Raw genomic sequence first — 26,781 nt, 5'->3', positions numbered from 1 at the left:
AGAAGCAGTGCTAAGGCTGAGGATTTAGCTATAGTGCTAAGGCTGAGGATTTAGCTATGGCATATACTATAATTAAGCTGATGTGGTTGAGTTCTCTACTTCAAGAATTGAGCTTTGTGATTACTAAATTAATGAAGATGTTCTCGGATAACAGGCATCTATCTACATACTTAGCAGACTAATGGTTCATGTGAACCAAACACATTGAAATTTATTGTCATTATGTGGGATGTTATGAAGAAACTAATTGCTGCTCTGTTTTGTCTCCTCTGCTAATCAGCTTTGTTTGTTTAGCAAGCCTCTATTTGGTCATGCATTCTAGAAATAGGTATTCCAAGCTGCCCATGGGTCAGCTCTATGATCTAGCTTGAGCAGAATTGTTAAATTGTGAGAAGTGGGATATTGGTGTTGTTTTATACATGGTTCAAGGTCTTGCGAGATCTCAGCTAATATCTCGGTTTCGTGAGACTTTGAGTCAAGAAGGGGGGCAAAATGAAAATAAGATGAGATCTCAGCTGAGATCTTGGTTGGACCACCTCTTTTAAATCCACCTCTCGTTGAGTCGAGACAAGATATCTTGTCTGTCTCAACCCTCTCGACACTAACTCTTCCCCGGCTGCTATTTTTCAAATCTTGGCCGGATTTTTGGTTGAAAAACTGCTCGGATCTTCCACAACATTGCATTAGCACTCCATTTAACTCATCTACAACAGGTAATTGACAAGGACCTAGTGATTTTGGAGCCAATCTTCAAGCAAGGTGAGTTCTCTTCCCAAATTTCATTTTTTTTTCAAATACTATGTTCTGCATTAGGTGTTTGGATGTGGATTGAATGTATGTTAAATATTTTTGCCCAATCTACAGTTTCATAGAACCAACATTATTTTTCTGTTACTAATTTAATTTTTTGGACTTTAAAAATATTTTTAAGAAATTTTAAAAAAAAAATCTTGAAGAATACTTATGTTTTGAAAATGTTTGTAAGATATGCTAGACTCCATTGGAAGGGCTGCAACATCATGGAGTGAAATCTTTTACATATACATAATTATGCTAGACTCTTTTGAACATGTTTGATGTATCATTTGACTGTAAACCTTTATGTTTTCATTCATATCAAATAATGGTTGTATATTTCATGTTTTATAAGTCTGCAAATTCATTCCTTGAGCATTTCAGTTTCAGAGTTGGGGTAGAGTTGGAACTCATATGTAGACTTGTACTCTCACAAATTTAAGATTACTACTGTGTTTAGAAGGCTTAAATTAGGCTAAATACCGAATTTCAGCTCAACTTGAGCCCTAAAACCTCACTGAGTTGGGCCTCCAAGTTCACTCGAGTTGAGCCAAAAAAATTGCCTGATCTTGGCCAAGATCTCGCGAGATTTCATTGCTTTGGCTGGCCGAAATCTGGCTCAAGACCGAGATCTCAAACCATGGTTTTATGCCAAAACAAGCAGACCTCCTCTATGATGGATTATTGTTATATCCTAGTGGTAGTACTTAGTTTGCTTAGATATTTTGTTCTTATTACATGTCTATTTAGTTTTTTAGAATTGAATATTATAACTTTGGGTTAGGTTGGTTTTTAACTTTCTAGTCTAATTAGGATTATGTAAGCTGAAGCTTCTAATGATATGACAGGGGGATATGACTGCCATTGGTTACTAGTGCCCTTTTTGCATTCTCTTCATTCTTCTCTTCGTCCACTTCTCCCTGGTGTTGGGCCTGATGGCTGGGTGACTTCTGATAGGCATGGGTGTTTGGTAACATCCTCATTCAAGGAGTTAGGAGTTGCCTTGAGTTCATGTGCCCATTTGTCTTCTTATATCCTCTGACAATGTGGTGGAACACTTACTCTGCTTCTCCTTTTCATTTCCTTGTCAGATGTTCATTTTTCCTGAGCCCTTCTATATGAAGTTGCACTCAAGTTAGTATGATCTTCTAGTGCACAGTTTTGTATGATTATTGAGTGGTAGTTCAGGCTACAAGAAAAGCATTATAACACTGCACTTTGGGAGGACTCCCATGGCCGCAGTTGCTGATGACCTCTACCAATGGTTCTATATGTCTACATTTTTAAACCACCATGATCAAATGCCCTGAGAGGTTTGCTAATTTGATCACGGTTACATAAAACCATGGCCATTGAAGGCATTGTATTTGTATATTGTAAATATTGTGATTTGCAACAGTATTTATTTCTGATTCTGAATATTGTATATTTTGCAGTTGTTTCTAATGAACTGCAGTCGTATGGTTAGTCATTATTGCTACTCATACAAGTAGACCATTTGGATTGTTAATAAGCCCTACTGACAAATACAATGTCAGTTTATAATAAATGTCGTTAATATATTAGGTCACACGATGTAATTCGATTCAGTAGTTGATATATTTGATTTAGATGTCATTTTTAAGTAACTAGTTATAGTAGAGGTATCAAGTCCCTTTTTTTGGGCATGTAGCTGTTCAAGCTGTTCATATAGACCTATTGGATGAAATTGTAAGTATATCAGTGATTAATATTGTTTCCAATTTTATAACTTTTGTGTTGTTCTTTGACACTGATAACCATCATTGGCATCATTTAACATGTAGGAATTACTCCCAGATTTATCTTGTAAATGCAATGCTACCTTAGCAGGATTAGTTAATCTGTATGACTGTATCTCTTCCTTCCAACTATGTATTAGCACTAAGGATGTATTGTGGGAAGTGGGTAAAATGCCTTTAGGTGTCAAAAGTGCACAAAATGTAAAAGGAGTTGGGGTAGGTAGGTTATCAGGATTCTGATATTCTAAGAGGCTGAAATACTATATTATGGAATCGCATTACGTGGGGGGAAATAAATAAATAAAATAAAATCTTCTAAGATCCACTTATGGAATATTATATCCAAGGTGGATGTCATAGGATTAATCATCTCTCCATCTTCCCACTGGGGAAACAAAATAGATACACAAATAAGCAATTAGTAGTTTCTGAGTTTGCAAACATAAAAAATCAGATTTTGCTTCAGTGCTGCGCATTAAATATACAGTACTGAGCTGCCATTGATGAAATCACTTTTGGTCACCCGTTTTGGTTTCTTCTTTTCTTTTCTTCTTCTTCTTTTTCTTTCTTTCTTTGCTTTAGTGCTGCGCATTAAATATACAGTACTGAGCTGCCATTAGCGAGATCACTTTTGGTCACCCGTTTTGGTTTCTTCTTCTTCTTTAGTGAGAGCAATTTAGTTCCCTTGGCAGCAACTAAAAGATTGTTCTATTGTGCCTTCATATATTTTGTCAAGGCAAAAGGTTTCACCAACTGCTGTTATGGTGCACCACTGTGCCTGCAACTGTTGTGTATGAAGACAACAGTTGGAAGATGGCCTTGTAAAAGGGACTCTCTTCATTAATTAGTAATCCACAATCCCATTTATTTTCTTTCTTCCAAGTAAAATATATATGATACTCTCAGTAATATATAGTTTAGTCATGTTTCTTGCTTTTCCAAATTGTTTGAAGGACACTCATGCATCAAAAGTATATTAAACTATTTTCTAGATGCCAAAAGAAACTTTCAACTCTTTATCACTTTTATGTATAATTTTCTGAGTTACTTCAAAGTTAGTGCTTAATGGTAAACAAAAGTTCCTCTTAAAATATTATTCTACCGATTTGATAAGTGCTTAGTGTCTTTTTCAGATGTGGACTTGATCAAGTGTTACATAATTGTTTTAGTATATAATATATATATATATATATATATATATATATATATATATATATATATATATATATATATATATATATATATATATATATATATATATATATATATATATATATATATATATATATATTAGAAGCAAAGCTCAGCTTTAATTAGTACAGTTATCAAAACCGAAAGGAAAAGTTTTCTTGATGAACAGAGATGTTTTGGTTTGTTTTCAAAGAAACTTGGACATGATTTAGTGATGGAATCGAACTGCTATGGGCCTGATTCAATTTGTCTTGCTCTACTAAACCCTATCTTTGTTGCTTTGTAAGTGGTTTAATTCACCTAATCCCTTGTCTTGACTAATAGATGTTTGGCTTCACTAATCTTGTGATTCCATTATCCTTCATTTTTTTTTCAGTGGTAATTGTCTATTCGATCTCTGTCATGCTATGTGATAATCTTATTTGTTTAGCTTTTAATTTATATTTGACGTGGAGTAGTCATGCTAATGTTAAGTTTAATGTTAATGTTGAGGGTTTTCTTACGTGTGGATTTTGGCGTATCCCGTAACCATTACGCTTGACTTCTAGACCTGATTACTCTATAGATATTGATGGATCTTGCTTGGTAGTACGTCTAGTATGGTGGTATCTTTTGTGCCTACCGTTTGATGAGTGCCACGTAAATTTATTAAATTCCAGTCGCTCAAAACACTGTGTACATATGATCAATTTTAAATGGAAGAAAAACGAGTTTTTTGTTTAAAATGAATCGAGCCATGTTTTGAACGACTGAAATTTAATGAAATCCAAATGGCACGTATACAATGGTGGGCACCACGGGCACTTGTGCTACCCGAGCAAGGCAACAATGGTTATTAGTTTGGTGTAGCCAACTCTCTAGGAAGAGGGCCTTGTTGTTGACAGTTTTGTCTTTCTCCATTTCCTGGATTGATTTTGTCCTTCATTGGTGTTTGTTCTCTGTTCTTGTTTCTCTAACATATTTTCTGATTACACAAGAAAAAGAAGAAAAAAAATGGTGTCGACATCCTTTTAGTATTTGATTTAATATTTTTTATATTGAATTCTTAGATTATCATTATTACTTAAAAACTCTCTTTAATTTAAAAAGCTTCTATTATCAATCTGATGACCACGGGACAGGGTTGCTTTTTCACCATGAGTGTAGGAAGTCTTGATCAGTCTTGATCAGTCTTGATCATTAAACAGTTTTAACATGATTTTCAACGACACTATATTCCTAATCATCTTTGTAAAAATTCAGTCTTAGACAATTATATAAACCAAATGCAATTTAAGACTTTGATATTTAAGATCGTCTCAGTACCCATTTGATAATTCATCAAAAAACAGTTTTTAGTGTTTCTTGCTTTGAGTAGTAAAAAAATCAGCCGAAACTTGCTTTGTTTCGTATGATTTTTGTAATATAAATTGAAATTTGTCGCTGTGTCTATTTCTCGAAGCAAAAACTGAGTGTATGTTGGGTTTAAGTAAAACAGTTATTGAACGGGTATTTATGGAACTTGGTACTTTAAAGTAGGCCTGTAAACGGACCGGATTCGGCTCGGATACACCAGTATCCGAATCTGAATCCGATTAGCAAATCCGCTATCTGAATCCGAATCCGAATCTGGCAAAAATTTAGAGAAGGCATCCGAATCCAAAACTTTATCTGATATCCGATAATAATCCGATCCGATAAAATATCCGATTATCGATTGATAATTGTCACTTTTTTATTTTTTATTATAAATTTTTAATTTCCGATTACCGAATACCGGTATCCGAATCCGATTACCGGTATCCGAATCCGATTATTATATATTTTTAAAGAAAAAATGTTAAATACTTTACTCTATCCGGATAAAAATTTATCCGGATATTATCCGATCCGATAAGCAATTATCCGAATCCGGTTGCTTAGCAGACGGATACGGATATTTTCCGGTAAGAAAACTTTCCGATACGGATACCCTTAAACGAATACGAATGCGAATTCGGAGGCGGATTTCGGTTATCCATTTACAGGTCTACTTTAAAGTTTAAACATCAAATTTCATAAATTTTATTGCAATTTTCAAATTTGTTTCAAGAAATAAATTTTATTAAATGCATACGAGTATTGTTTATACTTCTAGGAGCAAGTTTTATCAAATGCCTAATAAAGTGTTTCAGAAAAGACTATTTTTGGTGTTTCTCGAAGCAAAAATATCATAATGCTAATCGTAAATTTTCAAAAGAACCAAACCAGAAAAAATAGAAATCTCCATCTCCATCCCGTGCTAGCACGCCTATGCCTACCTCTCTTAATCTCACGTGGCCTGTTTTGATCTTTCCAATGAGTCTTCAACAACTGTGACTTTGTCCATGTGAATGGCCCCATTGTGGGTTCTCATATAGTTCTCCCCTTGTCTCTTTCCCTCTTTTAATTTCTATCGTTCATGATGGGAGATGCAGCAATCAGGTCTTGGCCTTCCCTTTTGTGTGTGTGTTTTGGGTAAAGACGTTCTTGTATGTGTCATGTCATCATTTATTGATATTGTTTGATTGCCAACATTTTTTGATTAGCCAATGCAGGGTTGATTGAATGGTAAGATCCATACTTTCAGTGAAAATGTCGTGGTTCAACCCTTGGAGATGGCATTTTATTTTCCATATTAAAATAAAACACCAGTACCAAAAAAAATAAAAATTGATTTCGATGTTTATTAGAAATTAGGAACCAATACAGTGAAATGAAATCATAAGCAGTCAGTCGGTCCAGCAGAGTGGAATTCAAGCAGAGTACAACTGTTTGGGGAATTTAAACGAGCATGAAGTCGACACAAAACGCCATGAAACCCAGCTGTCTACTTTTGAGAGTTGAGACCACTTAGAATGAAAAGGGTATCAAAAGCTCAAAAATGGGTCCCCTTTTCTCAAACATACTCAGAAAGTTACCAACTCATTGAGGCCTATTCAATATGGTCTGTGCTGGCTGGCATGAATAGACACTAGGGAGAGGCAAGGAAGGTCGGTATTGAGTATCGTATCGGTCAGGTGATTTGAAGAGACGTATTATCTTGTATTGAGTATTGTATCACTTTGATTAATGTATTTTAGTATCATTTAATAGAGAGACGTATGAGTGTTGGGTTTGGGTGTTTTGTATTATGTGGGTCCATGTAATTATGGTTTTGATTGTATTTGTAATTGAAATAGGGTTTGGGTCAATTGATAATATGGGATAAAATTGTAATTACATTGGGATTAGGGTCTTAGGTTTCTCTATAAATAATCTCTATGAGATAACTTATAAGCATAAATCCCTGTAGGGATTGGGGAACCCATCCTGAGGATAGGGATTGGGCGAACGGAAGCAAAGGGTGATACTTTGTGTGAGTGTGAGAGTCATGTGAGGTTTACTGGAAATAATAAAACTTCTTTTCTCTCGGGTGAACATAGGCAAGGCTTTGCCGAACCACGTTAAATCTCTCTTGTGTGTTTTGCTTACGTTTTTCTCTGTTCGTAGTTGCGCATCCATTATCTCTAACATCGAGATGTATCATATCGGTTGGGTCAAATATGGATACGTATCGACTAATATCGTATGGTATTGTGAGATACTTTAAACCTAGGTTGTATGTTCTTCCCACAGTTTTAGATTTTTTGTAACCCATGGGCGTTCCAAAGCTGAATATTTTTTTCAGGGAAAAAGAAAGAATCATTCTGATACAATTAATCTAATTAATTGTAATATTAATGCCAATATTGGCGAATGATGTATTGGTCACCATAAATCGTATGAGTGATTGTGCCTTTCTTTGTCTACATTGGGTCAGAAATCAGAATCAGATACTAAACATCAGTTTGAATTGAAAAAGGAATTGGGTTCAATCCACTTCAGAGGCACACATTCTTTTTCTGTACTTTCTTACCAATCTCCCACCCCCCCCTAGAATGATGGTTCAGGTTCTACTGTTCTAGCATAAGAACCCTCCTGGGTAAGTAACAGGGAACGAATGGGTTCCATCTCTATGCTTGACAGCATGCATGAATGATTCTTGCAGGAGGAGAACCCAGATCTAAGTATTTGTAGTTTTTAGTTTGTATTATGTAAAGGTAATACCTGTACAATACTGTACCATGGTGGAATCTGTGCATGCAAAGATGGAATTTTCTTTACTGTCTTTTATCATTTGATGTAACCCATTTGTAAAATAATTGTATAAGATCAATTAATCAAATCAAAATCAATCTTTTTCGTCCTTTCTCTTTCTTTCTCTCTCTTTCTTGTCTGGTAGTCATTGGAGTGGCTGGAGAGGAGTCAAGAGTGGAGTGTGGGGGCCATGGAACATGGAGAAAAAAAAGAGAGAATTATTGGGAAATGACGTAATACGTAGGGAAGAGCAAGCAAGGACAAGGCATTGCCACATCGATTACCTTATAATTGCAGACAAAACCATGGGCTACGGAGAATAGAACTCTCCCTCTTAATAGATTCATCTCGATCTTGTTCAGAGAGAGAGAGAGAAACAGAGCATCTGATACATAAGACTAATCAATCTATCAAGAAAGAGTAGTGGAGAAGAGGAGATCCAAGAGATTCACTGTTAAATTAATTCTGAAGATAGCTGCTCTATAGCTATATTCTAGAAAGAGAAGGGTGTGCCGGAGGAGGACGAGATGACAAACTCAAGTAGCCTCCGGTCACCACCGTCACCAAGAGTTAACTATGGCGGCATGAAGAAGAATTGTGAACAAGAAGCAGGTGCTGTGGGTTTGGGTATCGTCGCCGCCATGGAGAAATCCCGTGCCGGAGCCGGACAAGGTGAAATCTTGGCCAAATTCTTTGTGGGTAGCCTCAATCTCAACCGTAACCGCTCGGATCCTATTCCCATCGTCGTCCGTGTTGGTGGTGGTGGTGGTGGTGGATTAAATTCTTCTGCTAAGTCCAGAGCTCGACCACGAGCAGTCGCCGGTGATGATGATCATGTTAATGGAGGTGGAAGACGTAAAAGTAGCGTCTTTAGCTTGTCACCTGTATGCAGCGATGCAGCCTCTGCCAATTCAGAGATTCCGGCGTTTCCTACGGCGGACTTCCTCAGTTCATGCCACCTTTGCCGGAGAAAGCTCCACGGCAGAGATATTTATATGTACAGGTAACCCTTTATCTCACTCTCTCTCTCTCTCTCTCTCTCTCTCTCTCTCTCTAGATTGGATAGTATGGATAGTAAAAGTAATCGAAATATTTTACATGAAATTTTCAGGGGAGAGAAGGCGTTCTGCAGTTCAGAGTGCCGATACCAACAGATAGTAACAGATGAGAGGAAGGAGAAATGCAGAGCTGAAGCAGCAAGACCTGCAGATCTCTCTGCTTCTCCCTATACAAATAATCCAATTCGAGACCAAATCTTCTCTCCTGGCATCATCGCTGCCTAGCTAAGCTTAACCCAACTCAACTGCGCTACTTATTCCTACTCTCCCAACCATGCTTGGCTGCTAGCAGCTAAGCTAGTATCCAATTCCAGCGGCGATAGCAACGATGAGTAGCATAAGTAATTTACTCTTCTCAATACAGACTACTATGTATACATATAGATAGTTTTTACGAGAGAAGGATCAATCAATCATCCAGGACAAAATTTTGCTTCTTTTTTGAACTTTTTTGAGTCTGTAAACATAAACAATGAATGAATGGATGAGAGGAAATCTCAACTTCATCTTACATCATATGTGGTCATCAATTATATCTGTTTCGGAAAGGCTGCAAACTGGGCAGACAGCCATTAATGAGAAAGAAAACCAAACAAATCTACCGGGTTATCGAAATTCCTTTCAATCTCAGGAGTTTCCACGTGGGTTGCAGAGTATCAATCTCTTTGTTATTTTCTTCATGTGTATAAGAGACTATTAAATGATCTCACAACAGACATGCTGACTCAATATCTACCATTCCATTTCATGCTGTTTCAGAGCTGCACATGAATTGTATGAGATGAAAATATAACTGGAAATAGGAAAATTTTACGAGAAATCTTTATTTTACAAAGATGGTGAATCATATATCAATCAAAATTCATCATTCCAGCAACCATCTCCCATGGCAAGGAAACCAGAAGCATGCATTAATTTCCTTCCAAATCATCACACATGATCATATGGATGAAGCTTTCGAACAAGAAGGTGCTCCTGCATCATTTGCCACATATCTAGCCATTCCAGTCCTTTTAGAACCCAAAACAACTTGAAAACAATCACTGAATATACAATATCAACTCATTAATTTGTGGGGATTCCACATGTTAAGGAGGATCTTCACCCAAATTCAACTGAGCTCTGGGATCATATACAGTAGAATTTAGCCTTGTGGTCCAAACAAGGTTGCCAAAGCTAGTTGTTTTGGACTTTTGCATCCTGATGAATTGCCATTATCTTGTCAATCGATTTTCTCTTGCTTCTCTTTGCAGTTTTTGTTTCATATATGCAAGCTTCTGCATTTTGCATGGATGTCTTTGTTGCCCTTGGTGCATCAGTATCATCTCACATAACAGCTATCCATGGTATAAGCAGCCAACCACCAAGGTGCATGTCTCGCAGCATATTGTCTTAGAGGAAGATTAATTTCCCTTTGCTGCAATCATTTGCTCTCTGGTTCTTTGTTTCATCACCATTACTCCTACCTTCTTCTGCTTTGGCTCCCCATCTCCCCAATGCATCTTCTTCACTATTACACCCACCTCATCCATCCCCTATAATTTTCCAACCCCTATTTTTTTTGGTAAAGTCCAACCCCTATTTGTTATTCCTTTGTAATGCTACCTATGACTTGGAATATATTCCCTGAATCACAGGACCTTCTTCTTGGGATTTTGTTTGGAAGCAGTGACATCTGGACTGGACTGTTTATATGTGATTCACTTAATTTGGAATATTTACATGTGACTTAATAATACAGTCTATGGTCAAGCTTGTAATCTGCGCCACCACTGTACGGAACAGCACTGCTCCCAAGCAAAATCCGTCTCCTAGGCCAACTTCCTCCATTTGGCTTGACTTCTGATGCTTGATGTCATCTCTCCTGCTGTGCCAGCGTTTAGGGTCTCATAACTAGACCTGCAAACGGATTGGATTCAGCTCGGATACACCAGTATCTAGATCAAAATCCGATTAGCAAATCCATTATCCGAATCTGGCAAAAATTTTTGAGAAGGCATCCGAATCCGAATATGAAACTTTATCGGATATCCGATCCAATAAACTATCCGATTATTGATTGATAATTGTCACTTTTTTATGTTTTTTTATTATAAATTTCTAATTTTCGATTACCGAATACCGCTATCCAAATCCGATTACTAGTATCCGAATCCGATTATCATCCATTTTTAAAGAAAAAATGTTAAATATTTTACTCTATCCGGATAAATTTTTATTCGGATATTATCCGATCCGATAAGCAATTATTCGAATCCGAATCCGATTGCTTAGCGGACGGATACAAATATTTTCCGGTAAGAAAAATTCCGGATACGGATACCCTTAAATGAATATGAATGCGAATTAAAAGGCAAATTTCGACTATTCATTTACAGGTCTACTCATAACATGGGTCTAATGTTGGGGATGCCCCAATTTCACTTGTGCCTTCTGGGTGTGCCTTTGGTTGGAAAGTCTGCTGGGTCAACGCACCCTATTGTGCCCTTTAGCTTTCTCTAGAGATTGAGCTCTCCAATGCTCTTTTCGGGCCCTTCTCATGTACATTCCATGGCCACACTTCTCAATTTGGTGCTTTCCATGCCCTGTTTCAATTAAATCCCATGGAAAATTCTGATTCTTGTGATGTTTCTACTTATCTGAAAACCCAGCTATCATGGTTCAAAGCTTGCCCATCGAGAAGTCTCATAACAAAATCTGATGGTAATTATTTGCCCATTCGAAAGCCTCAGGTCGGATTCCATGTGACCCAGTTGCACTCCAGTGAGTATTAGGGTCCATTAGATTGTCATATAAATACTCTATTAAATACTAACGGCTGGATTGGCTAGGCACCAGGCAAACTGATGATACACCGAATCAAGGGCCACAAATATCCATCATACACAAACAATCTGAACTGTTGAGGATCGGATCAGAATTTTTATGTTGGAAAAAACAAATGCGGCGCTACACCGTAGAACAAGAAACAATCAGAACCACCACCAGAATAAAATTTAAATGAGGCGAAATCTGAACCACTCAAGTGTTCACTGGCTGCAAGACAGAAGTATCATTCCTTCTATGATCCAAACGTATCACAATATCTAAAAGAGAATCTACGTTATTTCAACTCCGATTTGAGCGCCGATCGCAGCAGCGTGTCCAGGATGATTGCCTACCAATAGTATCATCCATGCTGGGGAATTCCACCGCTTTACATAGGAAAATGAGGAATGATTCAAACAAAACCAAAATGCCCTTAGAAATTCAGTGACACATGACTCATCCGTTCAGCTCCGATTTGATCACCAATCGTGGTCATACGCCCATAACAATTGCCACTATGGATTCCACCATGCAAGTATATCTCAATTGCTTTGGGCGGTACAATTTACTTGCACGACTTATCTTCTATGGTTTTGGAGGAATCGTGATGTGCATGAATGTGATTTTATACGACCTCATAATGGAAGACAGTTAGCTTTAGAATATGGGAAATTGGTGGTAGATGCCTGGGCTTCCTGTGCTCGTTTCAAGCAGTCGACAAGCTGTAGAGTGTCTTTGAGGTGGAGGTTTCCTCCTTGTGGTTGGATTAAAGGAAACGTGAATGTGCCTTTCGATGTAGGGGTGTGGATGTTTGCATTGGTGGTTTATTTCGCGATTCTACAGGTCATTTTATTGGTGGTTTTCTTAGAAGGGTTCGGTCAAGTTGTGTCCTTGAAGCAGAACTTGAAGAAGAACTTGAAGCCATTTGCCAAGGTTTGAAGCTGGCGGTGAGTAGTCATCTCTTGCCGCTAAAGCTTGAGTCAAATTTCCGGAAAGCAATAGAGCTTTTGGATCCATGTTGTGTGGATCGTGGGAGGTTTGGTCGTTTAGTTGAGCGGATTGGTGTTTTGCTGCATGAGATGGTGAATACGCGATGAGTATATGTTGGACATGTTGCTAATAAGGCTGTTGATTGGATGTCTAAGTTTCCACTCGATTTGGAGTACTCTTGGATGTTCTTTCAAGATGTTCCCCATGGGTTGGAGGAGATCCTTCTGGCAGATTGTGATGCTGCTTCCTTTTAATATCTCTTTGAATCCTTGACTCCGTTGTTTTATTATCCAAAAGAAAAAAATGTAAAATAACTCTGATAGACCAAAATGCCCTTTAAATTTAGAAAACTGTAAAATCTTTGTCCTAGCTCCGAATTGAGCTCTGGTTGTGGCTGTGCGTTAGTGACAATCAGAACTTCAATAGGGATTGCCATATGAGCAAATTTTCATCTTTTCCATAGGAACAAGGAATGACTCAAGAAGACCAAAATGGCCCTAAAAATTTGACCACCCATATAACTCATCCATTTCGGCCGACAAGCAACGGTCCACTGTGCCCTGTTGGTCTCGTCTGCACTTAAAACCGAATATGGGCTGCCAACTACGCTGCGGCTCTGGCGCCCCCTGGGTGGTCCCACGCGCCCAAGGGCGAAAGGGCGCGGCCGTGGCGGTCCGGAAAAAGGTGAGGGGCGGGCCAAATTATTTGATCAATGTGATTTTTGTGAATGTGCAAATGTATAGCTTTTTCGAAATCTCTGAATTTCACCCCTTAACCCATAAATCTACAGATTCATGTTTTTTAGTGTAAAGAAGTGAATCTTTAGATTTCATGAATCTAGAGATTTTTACAACCAAACGGGTATAATTCTCAAATTCATGAATCCAGAGATTTGAAATCTCTAGATTCACAAATGGGAGAATTTATACATGTTTGGTTGTGTGAATCCCTGGATTCATGAAATCTAGCGATTCACCTTTTTACACTAAAAACGTGAATCTGTAGATTAATTGGTATAATGTGAAATCTCTATATACAAGCGCTAAACATTTGAACCATGACTCCATAAAGAAATTTATCCAGTCAATTTCCTTATTAGAATGGACCATCAATTTTCTTGTAGATGTATGACATGTGTTTCAACATCATATCAAATGGTTGAAATCAATTTATAAGTCACATCAAAGAGTTGTGATTAAATTTTAAGAAAAATATGAAGCAATTTGTAAATGAACCTCAAACCCTTTTTTTTTTTTTTTTTGGTTGCCAACCCCGATTTCCAAGGATTTGCCCTGACTAATTCGGTGTTCGACCCGGGTCGCACACCTGGCTGTGGTGAGTGAGTCTCTCAGCGGAGATTTTTGCATCCACAAAGTTTCGATACCGGAACCTTGCTTAAGTGGACCAAGCTGCTTACCACTTGGACCAACCCCCATTAGTTGAACCTCAACCTTTTAACATGATGTTGAAATACATGTCTACACATCTACAAAAAAATGGATGGTTCAATTCTATATATGTTTTTTTCAGATAAATCTACAGATTTCATCCCAAATATTCAGACTAATCAATCAGTTAATTTTATGAACCATGACTTCATAGATTTGATATCTCTAGATTTTTTAAATTTCCGAACTCAAGTAACCAAATAGGCCTTATTTAATCTTTCATAATCTTACCGGGTATATTGAGAATTGAGATTCACTTCTACTTAGATGCAAGATCTTAGTTAGTGGACGAGCTGACATCTCACTATAGGGTTTTCTTGTTCTCCTTTTTTCCTTCACCCTCATAAGCTTTTGGTCATGGACCTCTTGCACTTGCAAGGGCATGTTTACGTGGGACCATTCAACACAATCCTGCTCATCTGATCACCCACAGCTGTGTCGCTGCTATTTGTTGGCTCAAGTTGCTTGTTTTGCTGCATTATATTGGTGATTTTTACTATCCATATCAGGACCTACCAGCAATGTTTAAAATATCGGTATCAAGTATCATATCGATTAGGTGATTTTAAAAGACATGTAGTCATGTATCGCTCTAGGCTCTAGCTAATGTATTTTAGTGTAATTTATTGGAAAAACGTATCAAGATGTATCATATCAATGGGGTCAAATAAAGATTAGTATCGACTAGTATCGTATAGTATCGTGGGATACTTTAAACCTTATCTACAAGCAACTGTCAAGTATCTATCACCGACTTTCTACCGGAAAAAAGAATAACGTCCGATATTGACGACACAATCTACCACGTTTTCTTATAATACTAGCACGTGTTTATGATTTTTGTGAACTGGCCTTGCAAAACCATTGAAGGCATTCCAAGCAGTAAATAAGGCAATAAACAAACGAGAATGGAAGTACCAAAAACCTTCCACCAACACACATCTAATGAGTTACATTAAACTGTCTCCACTCATAAAACTGTAGTAGGTACAACGAATATCATGGAGGACAATATAATAAGCCACTAGGTGATGAAAATCTAACCGTAAATTGTAATAAACAAGGAAAATAAACTCCCAACGCCCACGGCTATATCTTCCAGGGAACATCTTCAGAGATCTTCAATGTAGGAATGGCAACACATTACCATAATAATAACAGTAAAAATTAAAATAAAATAAAACAAAAGAAAAGAGAAACCTCTAAAAAGATATCACAGCCGTTCTCTCACCAAACTACCTAGTTCCCTTACACTCCCCCTCTTCCTAGATAGCAGCTCTTAAACTACAAATTATATCCATACAAAGGCAAGCACACAAAAGAAAAAAGGTAACAACAAACCACCTAAGCTGGTAAAAAACGCAGACAACGAAATATTAAGGTTACCGGTAAAATGCGTATAATAATCTCCTCTCTCACTATTACTGGTAGTACATGAGCTGCTGACTAGCGGCTACGTTCTGGAAACCTCCATCATAAATCGCCTGGCTTGCTCCAGCAGCACCCACACTGATGCCTGCCTGTTTGAGAGCATGTTGGCCCTGTGGGTGCATTAATGCCTGGGCACCACCCATCTTGCTCATAGCCAGCTGACGTTCATAGGCCAGAAGTTCAGCAGCTGAGATGCCTGGAGGAAAAGGTGGGGGAAGAGGGGTCGAAACTGTCCCGGGAGGAGTAGGTTTACTACCCCACGAGCACTGCAAGAACAAAACCTCATTATAAAACATCAGATAACAAATGTTTAATACTAAGGCCCATGAAAAGAATGAAGCACACAATAAGAAGGCAAGGAGAGCTATTTGCACTCGACAGGAATGAATTTATTAACCAGTGCCAATCACAGCATTTGGTGCATCTAAATGTACTCAGTCAGCATAACCATATATGCCTGGCACGACCCTAATATGGGTTAACCCCTGATTTTGAAATTCAACCAAATTTCAGACAAGATGAGCCCTCCCCCTAGAAAGAGAAGTGAAGCAGAACCCCAACCCTGCTGCTTATGAACAGGGGCACCATCCATTTAGGAATAGGGTTTCTCGTCTAAAAAAGTTTGTGAATAATGTTCAGCTAAGTGATTCCGAAAGTTACCAACAATGACTCGTTTGTTCAGAAACTTGCTAAAGACAGTAACTAATCTTGTCTTATAAACATTCATTCTAAACCATTGAACTAGCACCTGAATAAAAAAAAAATTTAATTGAGTAGTTTATCCTGATTACGACTACAGTTCCAACATGCCAATTTTCTTTTAGGATATTCTTTAATCCGGGCCCCAACATTTGCTCTAAATCAGAGTCAGTACCAAGAAAGCTCATCTTTCATTTGGCCCCCCCTGTGGCACCTCGGAATTGAAAACCAGTAAATTCTTTCATGGTTCTAGTTCGGAAATTAATATACCCCCCTTGAATGTCCAGCACCAAAATCTACACCCTCTCCCAGAGAGAAGGAAGCAGCCAAGCCAAAAAGCCCATAAGCATTTTTGAGATTATATATTCAAGCCTACTTTACTCTTCCCACATGAGAGTACAGATAGGAGGATTATCAACAGCCAACCGTAAATAGAACCCTATTAAATATAGGAGCAACTAATAAGCTAGCTCAAAAACAAAACCCAACACAAAACAGAACTGTAACCCTAATTACATACAACCAAGCATGCACATATTGTCACTTACCGTGGCCAGCACTGTAACAGTATGCAGTAAAGGGTGATGATGAAAAGGGAGGGTGGGGGGATGGTCACAGCGGGGAAGGAGGGTAAGCACATGGTAATGGCAGGGGCAGGACTCAGGTGGGATGAGATTATCACAGGTTCGCAACAGGGGGATGGGGGCTGCACTCCACCCAGAAGAAGAGATATAGAGAAATAGAGAAAAGAATTAAAAAGTTGTAAATAATAATAATAATAAAATATGGCACAGAACCAGACAACAACGGGGCAATTTTCCCTTCTCAAAAGTGCAGAGGATAAGCAGTAAAGAGTTCATTTTGTTGGGGAAATCAGAGGTTAAACTTTGGAAGAGTTCAAGTAAATGGAATATCAAGGATGGGAGTCAAAGAAATTTTCCATGAAGAAATTACATCTAATCAGGAAACTAACTTAACATGGGAATTGAAATAAGAAACCAACTTATATATTCTATGCACAACACCCATTAAACGGGTAACTAATGATCCCTGATCCATACGACAGTTCAGTTTGAGTTAAAATTGGTAGAGTAACAAACCAGCCCCCTTTCATCTTCTACGATCTGCATCACCAGACATAACAAAAATCATCTTCTTTTGCTCATTAGGTTACTGGCCATTGTTCTGCAAGCGAGTTTTCAAATTTGTTCAAGGCATTTGTTGAACTATGACATATAGTCTGAGGTTCAGTATGATTTTTTATAGTTGTGATAGTAGTTGTCACCATAGCTGTCATCACATCTAAGTGATCCAATGCAGTAGAGGGGGGCATTAAAAACAAAGAGAAATTCAACAAGATGTCTCCTAGTTGACACCAGCAAACAAGTTACAGAAAAGCACCTGAAGCCTAGGCAATCCCTGACAAGACTGGTGTTAGATGGGTAACAAGAAGACAATGGGCTCAGGTTGATTCAGACCTGAGAATAGTCTGCTATCATGGGCTTAACAATGAGGAGAAGTGAGGCAAAAAGGAAAGACGGGAAAAACAACCAGATAAGGGAAAGAAATGCTTAAAGTACACACACTCGAATCAAATAGAAAACTTCTATTCACTTCACTCAAACAATGGATGCATTACAAGCACGTATTTAAGGAGGAAGAAAAAACACATCCTAATTGAAGTATGAAACTCAAAATAAGTACCATAAGTACAACTCTAACTCTTACACAGGAAACTATAACAAACAAGGACTAAAAATATAATACTAGGATAATTCAACTCATTAAGTAAAACCCTTATTGGACCAAATCCATTGGACCGGTTCTTTTTGGGGTTGGGCCTCCAAAGCCTCCACATTGCACATGGCGCCACCATGGTAATATAAACATGTTCAGCAAAAAATGGGGCAAAAAAATTGGAACATTGTAGACTCATCAAGTGTCAGCAAAGTGCAGCAGACACCTTAAAAATGGCAAGATCCACAAACTAAGATTTTGTGAAATAAGAAATCATCAGCAGCGACCAAGTCAACATCGCTGAAAAACGAGCAATCTAGAGTCAATGAAAGAGGCCTCAAAAGTCACCTTAATTGGCTTGCCACACAGAGTTCGAGCATTGCCCATTTGAATGGCCAACGCAGCTTCCCCATGGGTACTGTATCTAACAAAACCAAAGCCTTTGTCACGCTGCACACGGACTTCTTCGATTACGCCAGCACCAAGAGAATGGAAGTGCCGGTGGAGATCAAGCTGGGTAACCTGAGAATCGATAATCCATGAGAAACTTGTTCACGCTAGATATTTCCAAATTTAAAGGAACAACCATAATTTCCTTTGTGTGAAAGCATTGAGAGTCACATATAGGTGGAATGGTCATAGCTCCTAGACACCCACCACATTGTATCATGAACCCAACAGAAGAGTATGGGACAAGATTTACCCCAAAAACAAAATAGCAACTAAGCACTGTTAGAAAAAATGTCTTTAAACTGATCCTAAGACATTGAACTTAATACCAAGTCATTGAGTAAAGAATAAGCTCAGTTGTGTTCGTCAAGGAAAAAGCTAACCAAGATTATAGGCTCCAGGCAGAAAATTTCTTACCTCTGGAGCAAGGTTACCCACGTATACAGTTGTATATTGAGGGTTATTCTCTGGCCCATCATCATTAGTTGCCTCCTGACCATCCTCTGCACATAACAAAAGAAAAACATGGCCACAATCCTTCAAAATTCGGAGAAACAAAGTGATAAAATTACAATTACCAAGCATCCTTATCATGAAGTCCAACAAGTTCAACTATACCACATGTTCATGTAAATACGTAAAATCCCAACAGACTAGGAATTTACAACAACCCATTCTAGAAATGCACATACCTGATGTTCCATTAGTTAGTTCAACCACACTTTTTGGCTCTGTGCTTTGCTTCTCATCATTGGCACCAGCACCCTTTGTTGCCCAGTTACATCGTATTTGCCTGCTCCCAAGCCACTTCCCTGCACAACAGATAAAATATCAGCAAATCCAAACAATTCTGAACAATATAAAATTTGAGCCAGTGCTTACAGATTCTTCACCAAACTTATAATAGAAAACATGTCACTAAAAGAACTCATAGTGTATCACAATTAAAAAAGATTTAAACCCACAAAGTTGTTAAAATAATTAAACAGAAAACGACCAGAAACAAAAAATCCTTGTAGACACATAATGGACCGAGATCTCACATGAAGATGCAGGAGAATATTGAAAGAACATAATAAGTGATCTTCAGTCACACATCCCATATGAGTATTATCATGGAAACAGGTGATACACTGCAGTAAAGATCCTCCAGTTCCCACCTAGGGATCTCTTAGGAGCCCTAGCCACACTCATCAGTACATGAAATATGGTAACAACACTTTCATATAGGGAAATTTACATGTACATTCCCTGAGATAAGGTGCAGTTCCATTTTCACCCATCAAACTTGCAAAATTACATATACTACCGTTGCTTTTCAACATAATTGGCACTTGAACAGTTGAACCTACTCCATTAGTTGCGGCCATTAGTTGCAATACAGTATTTCCAAAACATTTAGGACCAATATACCTTTATCTTAGTTCCTCTAAACCAAATCTGATCCTAATGCAGCAATACTCCCAATTTCTCTCCTTCCCTACTTCATCCTCTCTCTCCAGTAATAATGTATGTCTTTGGTCATTATAATGACATGATGTAACTTAAAGTTAGTTTCTAATGACCCGAGGTATTATGCATTTCTTTGGTCATTATAATGACACGAGGCAGCTTAAAGTTAGTTTCTAATGACTCGAGGTATTATGCATTTATGTTAGTAAGGAGAATGGGGGAAGGGGATGTTCAATGAAACCATCTTAACCACCTCGGCACCTAAGAGCTTCAACATCCCTAAGGTATCGTTTGTTTGAAAAAATTCGATGTGGGGTCGGAAAAATGGGGTTAAAAAAATAATAAACAAAGAATGGTATGTTTGGTTCAACGGGGTGGGGAAGTTGGCAAACAAACTTTTATAATTTAAGAAACCTTGTCTACTGACACGGCAAGTCACTTTTCCCACCCAACCCATTTTTAAAGTCTCACTAAATCAGTGGGACTTTGTTAGAAAATGAGGTATATAATAGAAGTGTGACCCACAATTTTAACTTTTCCACAAAATTCTTTCCTTTCCTTTTCTTGTCCCACATTCCACTACATGTGGGTCCCACACCACCCTTTTTATCTAGCAAACAAATTATGCCTAAACACCATGGATCACCTCATGGGTGCTTCCTGGAATTTTTGTTTTACCTGGTGTGAGAGTGATAGAAACTCCAAACTGACACATGAAGAAGCAGTTACTAGATGGTCAGTATAGGAGTTCATCATTTAGAAGGAAGAAGAATGACTCAAGAAGATTTACATTGGTCACAAAATATGTTTCTTATTTTATACCCTTGGACAAAATAGAATTTTTTTTACTATAAAGGGCATCTGGTCCCATGGAAAGGTATAGAGAGCATAGGAAGTATCTTCATACGGTTTTTACTGAGCTAAAAGACTTATGATAGAATCCATAGTGTCAATGTAATAAGTATTAGAGATAAGAAATGTTCCAAGCAAATATGTGGACATAATTAAGATACATATGTTTAGTAATGATTGTAAAACTAATGGCAACAAAATGGCAAATTCCCCATTGCAGGTGGGCTACATCAAGGATCAACTTTAGGCCCGTATTTATTTGCTCTTATATGGATGATTTAACCGAAGACATTCAAGATGAGGTTCTTTGGTGTATAACTTTTGCTAATGATATTGTTTTGACAGATGAGACAGACGCAAGGATTAAACCCAATCAGAATCATGGAAAATAACTTTGGAATCAAATGGCTTTAAACTAAGTAGAATGAAGATGGGATATCTAGTATGTAACTTTGGTTGTGATTAGATGGATGAAGTGGTGAAACTTCATGAAAAGGAGATTTCACAAAGCCATTATTTAAGGTACCTTAGCTCAATAATAAGCCAAAACGGAAGGTATAGAGGATAATGCTTCCAAAAGAATTAAAATAGAGTGGATGAAGTGAGAAGCTGGGGTCATGGGTGACCAGCATATTCCCACAAAGCTCAAAGGAAAATTATGCACGATCGACGTACAACCAACAATGATATATGGTGCAAAGAGTCGAGCTATTAAGAAACATCATATAGACAAACTCCATATAGCAAAAATTAGGACCCTCAAATGGATGAATGAAATAACTACTAAAGATAAGGAATGATCATATTTGAGCTGGTTCAAGGTAAACTCCAATAAATGATAACGTATAAGAAATTCAATTGAGGTGGCACAGCCATTTCAACAAAGGCCTTTTGATGACCCTATATGGAAATTTAATCAAAATTTTAAGGAACTAAAAAACTAGAAGATAACCTAAGAGATGTTGTGAGAACAAATATACATGGGTTAGGTCTTGTATGTTGTATGGCCTCAAATAGAGCTGAGTGAACAAGTGGGATCCAATGCAAGGTCAGCTTGCAACAGGATAATATGGAAACCAGATTCCGAATAATTCCAATAACAGGATAACGGAATTAGATCATAGCCACAGTTTTAGCCTAAGGCCCTAAATTGGAGTGGACATTGTAAAATCAGAAATTAGGCTTAATCAAATCATTAATTAAATTCTTAAGATCTGAAGACTCCTTAGAAAAAGGAATTGCCCACTGGAATCAATGCAGATTACAGAGAACCAAATTGAAACATCAGTTTCAGCACAACTGACTTAATCTAGAATGAAGTCAAAGGAATAACTACCAAATATTAGCGCTACTTAACGAGTAATAATGAAGTTATGATTTGGATTCAAATAGTTTTCATACAAAAAAAACTCAGAGGCCGCACAAGGTCCCAGATTTTTTCCTCTTTTTCCCCTTGTTCAGGGAAGAACAAAACAGAATATCCAAAATAAAAGACAAACAAAAAGAAAAGTAATTAAAAAAAAAAAAAAAAAGGAACAAGGAGGATCCACCACTATGGAGTCAACAATCAAAACAAATCTGAAACTATAATCAACCAAGAGGGGGGAAAACCAATTTAAATACAGAATAGTGCACGATATATTCGTTACCTGTTAAGTCATTAATCGCACTTTGGGCGTCCTGCACAGAAGATAAAATTTGAAAGATCATCTTCAAAACAAAAAATGACACAGGAACAAGTAACAAGACAAAATAGACACGGGAGACCAGTGACAATAATTGAATAATGTATTACCTGTTGATTCCGAAAAGAGACAAACCCAAACCCCCTCGAGCGACCAGTCTTCTGATCCCACATAACCCTTGCATCCCTGCACCCAGAACAATGGTTTTGTTACCTCAATGACTTGCTGCTACTGGCTGAACCATGTACAGAAACTTCAACCTCAGTCCTCTTGACACTCAAATAAACAGTATCAGTATGCAATTAAAATAAAAAAACAGAAAATCCAAAAGCAACAAGAGAAAGAAATCAGCCAGGTGGAGCTTACGAACAACTGGGGTAAACAGAGAAGCATGCAAACAACGTTGCATCTGTAACTTCAGGGCTAAGATCACCAACAAATATGTTGAAATGACCTGCATAACCACCAGGGGAAATACATATAAGTTATTAAAACTGGACTAGAACCAGAACATCAGGAGAACATGAGGCATGATGATGATAAATAACCTGAAGTATCTTCCCTCTGACCACTAGCATATGCCCAGTTAACTTTAATAGGTTGCCCAAACCTGTAATTAAAGAGTTAAGTCATGGGAAGCAGGAATGAAACATTGTAATTGAAAAAACAAAAGGCTAGATTCTACTTACAGATGCCTCCCATTAAGAGTTATGATAGCAATTGCAGCTGCTCTCCGGTCAAAGTAGTCTACAAAACCATAAGAAGACTGCATTGAACAAAAGCAATGCATGTGTCAGCAACAGGGGAAGCCCCTACAGTGGCAAAGTTGAAGTTGGGCAAAGAGAAGGTTTCAAATGCAAGGATCCAAGTAATTCCCATATCAGTTTGTCAATAGTTAGAATGTTGGCAAGTGGCTAGTCTACCATAACAATGCAAATCACTTGCACTCAGAATTACCTTCTCTTTCTTAATAAGCTTGCACCCTTCAAGGGGACCAACACTAGCGAACACCTCTTGAAGTAGTGGTTCAGTAACTTGTGTATGAATGTTCCCAACATACCTGAAATTTCACCAACCAAATAAACAAAGTAAAGTAAGTTGTTAAGTGAAGATGTAAAAGATCTTCCCAAATGGAAACACCTATATTTGGCAAACAAACACACAGATCTTGAAAAGCACCACAGTAACAACTTTAAACCCAAAAAAAAAAAAAGATAAAGCAAGAATCGATAAAAGCCAAAACTTACTAAATCAATCTCATAACAAGATTTGCTAGATGATTGGGAGATTCAGTCCTAGTACTTAAGTATGAATATCATATCTATCTAAAATATCTAAAATAAGAAACAAAAATAAAACAGTCCCAAAATAAAGGATAAAAATGAAAAGGAAAAAAATGTCCCAATGAGACTCACACACTGCGGCATGTACTCGAATCAAACCCAGGAGGCAGATTTCCGCTTGGAATTGGCTCTATCTGCAAAATAGAAATGTGAAAAAAGAAAAACTAAGGGTAGGAAATAGCCCCCAAATGACTCAAAAAGAAAGATTAGGACTAACTTATAGAAGACATCCAAGAGCAATCCTGTCAAACAAATTAAATGGTACACCTAGGGTACAGAAAACAAGGAAAATTCAACCTTTCTCAACCATTACAATATAATAAAACTCATTTGCACTTGGTAGTATCAAATCCAATCCACCGACTTGACTGGCTGTCCCTGAGAAACACACTTTTTTTTTCCAACTTTCCAAGTAGAAGATAAAGCAGCATGCCTTAGACTAATAACTGAAAAGTCAAAAGCAGAAAATAGAAACTTTTAAGGGGATTTCTTCTATAGTGCCAATGGTACTATTTTTCTTCTGTAACTTACGTACTACAATAGCTGATCAGTAATGGTGATTTCACTTTGAAACGTACAGTTCAGAGTGGTAGTACACAATTAGAGGTAAAAATGGGCAAAATCAAATGATTAACTGTTATTTAATGAACAGTCCTTATTAACATACCCTTTTTTAAGAAACAGAACCTAAGGACCTCTCTTTAATTAGTTATCACAGAAGAAAAAAAAGTCAGGCCTCTATAACTACATAGATAAGGGCTCCATTTACATTGGGGAATATACATGTACTCAATGCGGCTAATATACTTTCTCGCAAAAGCAAAATACTACGTGTAGATCTCCTGAAATGGAATTCTCAATCAGTGTACGCAGTCCTTGTTAAAGATAAACTTTATTTATGTCTGCTTAAGACGTACGTCCCCTGAATTTGTAACTATAGAAGCAGGAATAACCGGAAATCAGTTTTTCTTCTTTTCTTTTTCCTTTTTTGTTTTTCTTAATTTTCTTCCTCATGCAAAATTTGAGGTCACTCCCAAGTTTATAAAAAAGCCTCTGCTGACGCTTATGAGGAAACTAACCAGCAACCATCCAGTAGGAAGCCGAAAGGACCTCTGGGGTATGATGAAATATATTCCAAATCTCAAAAGAAAGAAAAAAAGAAGGTAAAAACCCAAATGCAGCTAGTACAATGCTCCAACATCATCAAAAAAACGATAGAAGAAGGACTAAGAAATTTTAACACGCCCCAAAAAAAAAGGAATTTCTAAGTTAGCTATCTATCAACTCCGAACTACTTTTGTTGTAGAATATATAATCAAAAACGCTCCCAATTATAAACACAAAAGGCTGAAACATGAAAAACAGAAGAGTTTAGTATGCCCTAACATATTCTGACAGCAAACAAACTCAAAATGGCGACTCGAGAAGCAAAGGATGGCAGAAGGGAAGATACTTAAAGTGATGAGGTAAAAGAAACACCTTCGTACAGGAATTGGCACAAAACACCAAATAATAAAATAAAATTAACCCACAAAAAGAAATATCCACTGGGAGATTTGAAATACAAGAAAGGAGCGAATCGTGCAAGGAAAAATGAGGGGAAACAGAAGAAGAAGACAGCGCCTGAAATATAAAAGTATTGGCTCTCAGATAACTAACTGATCATAAGTTAAACAAGAAGACGAACATGGTTTCGAAAAGTTTCGAAAAGAAAAAGCATGAAAACCAAATCCAACCCACGAGAAGAAGAAAAACCCGCAGAAATAAAACCAATACCAAACCAACCGAAGAAAAACAAAATAAGGGACATAAGGAAAAGAATCTCGTACTGGAGGAGGAGCCAAGAGACCAGGATGATAGAGAGCTTGTTGCTGCTGCTGAAGAAGAGCTTGCTGCATCAAGGCCTGTTGCTGTTTCAACCTCTGCTGCTGCATTCTTCCTTATCAAATGCAAAATTCGAAATGAATCAAACGTAGCAGTGGAACTCAGGCAAAAGGGTTAGGGTTTGGAGATGGGAAGAAGAAATAGCGCGAGTGAAAAAGGGGTGGAAATGAAAAAAAAAGATAAGCAAAGAAAAAAATAAAGAAAAAAACGAAAAAAATTTGAGAAAACCCTCAGAACAAGAGGGGCAAACAAAACCCGAGAGGCCTCGAAACAGACACGGACAGCAATGGAAATGACATATTTATAGAAGAGAAGTCGGTTCTCTACGGAATATCACAATACGTATTTTCTAGAATCTCGCCGCAAAATTATACGAAATAACTAAATATTTTCAGTTTCTACTTTCTACCAAATTAAAAATATAAAAAATATAAAAAAATAAAAAACTAAGTATTTTAAGGGGATTTGTAGTCTGACTCATAAGATGTCAAACTTTTATACATGAGGGATGTTTTAAAAAAATTATATATGGGGATGGATGTATTACATAGTATAAAGCCTGGCCGTGGAGATTCAAACTCAAATATTTAACTCTACAAATAAACAGATGAGTTTTTTTAACATATCTATCTTGCATAGAGCATTAGGAAAGAAAAGAATAGAAATAATACATGCTATTAATCTCTGTATTTGTTATTCTAAGTAATACTAAGTTTTCTTTCGGTATCAAAAAAATAAATAAACAGATGGGCTTGGGTTATGCCATATACAATGCAAATGGGCTTCTCATTAAGGCTGTTTCAAAAAAAGAGAACTTCGAGTACACTACTGTCGATGAAGCCTTAGCTCTACGTTAAGCCATGTTGGACTCCTTGAGAGAATGCTTTGATAAAGCCAAATTCTAATTCGACTGTGCAGAATTGATTCGAATTATCCAGCAACTGGTGGCAACCATTAATCTGGATCTGAACCCTATAATAGTGGATATAAGGAAGCTAAAATCCTATTTTATGAATTGTAAGTTTGATTTAATTCCTAGGTCTTGCAATGTAATTGCTCATGTCCTAGCTCAGAAGGCCATG

The 26,781-nt window shown here is 37.4% G+C and overlaps 3 protein-coding genes across 5 annotated transcripts in view; 2 read left to right on the top strand and 1 right to left on the bottom strand.

The window, feature by feature from the left end:
* LOC149011984 (protein FLUORESCENT IN BLUE LIGHT, chloroplastic-like) overlaps positions 1-3,070 on the top strand; it is a 33,759-nt gene extending 30,689 nt beyond the window's left edge. The window contains exon 6 of one of the 3 annotated variants that reach the window (XM_089160688.1): positions 2,232-3,070. In XM_089160688.1, the coding sequence (XP_089016814.1) occupies positions 2,232-2,241 (10 nt within the window). In that variant the 3' untranslated portion in view covers positions 2,242-3,070. The other 2 variants (XM_089160685.1, XM_089160687.1) reach the window with 2 other exon arrangements.
* A 5,093-nt stretch (positions 3,071-8,163) lies between these two features.
* Positions 8,164-9,783, top strand: LOC149011983 (uncharacterized). Its single transcript, XM_089160660.1, has 2 exons — positions 8,164-8,865; positions 8,974-9,783. Exons 1-2 carry the CDS (start codon positions 8,390-8,392, stop codon positions 9,143-9,145), a joined length of 648 nt encoding a protein of 215 aa, XP_089016786.1. The 5' UTR covers positions 8,164-8,389; the 3' UTR covers positions 9,146-9,783.
* A 5,452-nt stretch (positions 9,784-15,235) lies between these two features.
* Positions 15,236-25,989, bottom strand: LOC149011982 (oligouridylate-binding protein 1-like). Its single transcript, XM_089160659.1, has 12 exons — positions 25,645-25,989; positions 23,888-23,949; positions 23,430-23,532; positions 23,162-23,238; positions 23,021-23,082; positions 22,839-22,926; positions 22,583-22,658; positions 22,437-22,467; positions 19,176-19,295; positions 18,901-18,986; positions 18,382-18,555; positions 15,236-15,863 (listed from the first exon to the last, which is right to left on the bottom strand). Exons 1-12 carry the CDS (start codon positions 25,747-25,749, stop codon positions 15,588-15,590), a joined length of 1,260 nt encoding a protein of 419 aa, XP_089016785.1. The 5' UTR covers positions 25,750-25,989; the 3' UTR covers positions 15,236-15,587.
* Positions 25,990-26,781: the final 792 nt, after the last annotated feature.

The sequence above is a fragment of the Hakea prostrata genome, chromosome 7, assembly GCF_041222555.1.
Source record: "Hakea prostrata isolate BN-2017 chromosome 7, UWA_Hpros_2, whole genome shotgun sequence".
In the NCBI taxonomy this organism is placed as follows: domain Eukaryota; kingdom Viridiplantae; phylum Streptophyta; class Magnoliopsida; order Proteales; family Proteaceae; genus Hakea; species Hakea prostrata.
This window is presented reverse-complemented; position numbering and strand designations above follow the sequence as displayed.